Raw genomic sequence first — 2,319 nt, 5'->3', positions numbered from 1 at the left:
AAACTATGATTGTACGGACTGGTGTATCAAGCCACATTTCATACTTCCATGGAGCTTTAGTACACAGATGTAATTAAATGGGCGAAGTGACAGCATCTGTATGCGTTGAAATTTCACTGAAGGACACTGTACAAGGACACTGCACTGCCAAAAATGATTTTTTCCTTGTTTAGCTCACCCTATGGACGATTCTTATATGAAAAAATTCTTCCAGGAAGGAAATGTAGAATAAAATTCAAACAAAACGAGAAACTTCAAAATTTTTTCTAGAGATTTAAGCAAAACCTTCTTGTTTTTTTTTTATCATGCAAGAAAAAAATTCTAGAAATTCTTGCTTTTTTTATAACCAAAAGAAATACGAGAATTTTTCCTTCCCTTTCTCCAAACATGATTTTCTGTGAGGAAGCAAAACAAGATAAACAAGAAAAAGCATTTTTGGAAATACAAGAAAACAAATCTCAAATCGTCCCCCAAAAATTTAAAATTTGTTTGCCCCATGGACTTCTTGATTTCTTGGGGACAAAATAATTTTCTTCCTGGAAGATATGTTTTCTGTGAGGAAGGAAAAAACAAGATATACAAGGAAAATCATTTTTGGCAGTGTGGTGAGCCACTGATGCATGACACACAACCATACTTTGCATAAATGTGTGGACTGCTTCTTAAAGGCCCACTGATCTATATTTTGATTACCACCCTAAAGCTTTGTAGTAAGCTATCTTTTTTTTGAATAATTTTCAAACATCTATGCGGTTCTTTCACTTTTGATATTAGAAATATTTACAAGTATTTGTAAAACTTTGAGTATGGTAGATTTCGTTTATTGCCCCCATAAAAGCTATTGTCTGCTTCTGTGCACTTTCAAATTTCACTCGACACTGTTGGCCCTCAGTGATGAGTCATTGATGAATGACACACAGATTCTAAATTATTTATTAAAGATAGTTGAAGAACTGGCGCCAGTATAGAAACCACAAGTTCACTTCTGTTATGTCACTTCAATTCTTGCTACTGTTTCTGGATGTAAGCCATCTTGTTTTTTTACCAATCTTATTATTTTACACCCTATCTCATTAAATTTGCAGTCTGCAGAGGATGTCATCCATTGAATTAACTTGCTGAGGCTTTATGATCAGTGCCAAAGGTGGCATGTTCCGGTTGTTGTTGTTTGTCGCCGGGTTGTTGTTGTTTGTCTAGAACGGCTCCCCAAACGGCCAGTGAGGATGACGCTGATATCTGGAAAATATGAAGGTCATCAGAAGTCCTCGTACGCTATACAAGTCATTTTCCCAAGTCGACGTTTGGTGACAGCCTAGCAGTCACCTTCCTAGTAGGGTATTCGTACTGAAACCGAATTAGCAGGAATCAATGAGAACCAGCCGGAATGAAGAATTTGCAAAATCTGCGCCACATTCGGGTGGAAATTCCAAATGGGCCCTACATGTATATCCCCTTCACACGAGAAGCGGAGTGAAAATTCCTGTGTATTCGTTATGCATTCCTGCATATTCTTGAATATTCGTAGTTTTTTCGTAAAAATTCGAACTGCATTACCGATATTTGCAATAATTGTACCCTTTCTTAGCTTGCAGACGGCCGGTTAGCCATCGAATCGGATCAGAATGTTTCGAATAATATCGGAATGCCGTAGACGCGGCGGCGCGGTCATATTGCAGTTAGACTACAATTTGAATGCCCCGCATTATTTCTCCACTTCAAATTCATCTCGAAAATTTTGAACAGGACCAAAACGTTCAGGACGGCCGCAAGAGTGTGCACAAATAACTGGAATGCTGTGAGAATTTCTAGAATGCAATTCAAATAGCAGGAATATACAAATAATCTTCAGTCTGATGGCATTCCGGTTTATTCTGCCTTTCGTGTGAAGGGAACTTTGATAGGGCGATAATGAATGAAGACCTCTATTTTACATTATGTAACAACTGGGATAAGTACAGCTTGTAATAAAAGAATAGTTGACTAGTTGACTGTTTACTGGTACATAAAATTCATACCATGCTAACCTAACGCAAAATATTATATTCTACTAAGTGCACTCGACTTCTTCTCCCTTCATTGTGATGCTGAAAATGGAGGAACAGATACAATCCAATACAGTTCTTACTCTTCCTTCTTCAGAATCCTTGCGTCTCTGTTCAGATCATTGACAGCTGCCATATCCTCCTCACTCAGTTCAAAATCAAAGATCTGAAGAAAAAACGAAAATAAATGTGGCATAACAATTTCTAAAGTTTTCCGAAATATTACAGACATAAGGTAGACACAACAAGGCAGTTTCCGAAAGATTACAGACACAAG

General features: G+C 37.5%; 1 protein-coding gene across 2 annotated transcripts in view; it reads right to left on the bottom strand.

Moving 5' to 3' along the window:
* LOC118407231 (aldo-keto reductase family 1 member A1-A-like) overlaps positions 1-2,319 on the bottom strand; it is an 8,919-nt gene continuing 6,600 nt past the window's right edge. For both annotated transcript variants that reach the window (XM_035807682.1, XM_035807683.1), the window contains 2 exons: positions 2,126-2,208; positions 1-1,236 (listed from right to left, as the gene is read on the bottom strand). In XM_035807682.1, the coding sequence (XP_035663575.1) occupies positions 1,194-1,236; positions 2,126-2,208 (126 nt within the window). In that variant the 3' untranslated portion in view covers positions 1-1,193. The remainder of the gene's footprint in view (positions 1,237-2,125; positions 2,209-2,319) is intronic.

This window comes from Branchiostoma floridae, chromosome 19 (assembly GCF_000003815.2).
Source record: "Branchiostoma floridae strain S238N-H82 chromosome 19, Bfl_VNyyK, whole genome shotgun sequence".
Taxonomy (NCBI): domain Eukaryota; kingdom Metazoa; phylum Chordata; class Leptocardii; order Amphioxiformes; family Branchiostomatidae; genus Branchiostoma; species Branchiostoma floridae.
The sequence above is the reverse complement of the archived record's forward strand: the minus strand, read 5'-3'. Positions and strand labels throughout refer to the sequence as shown.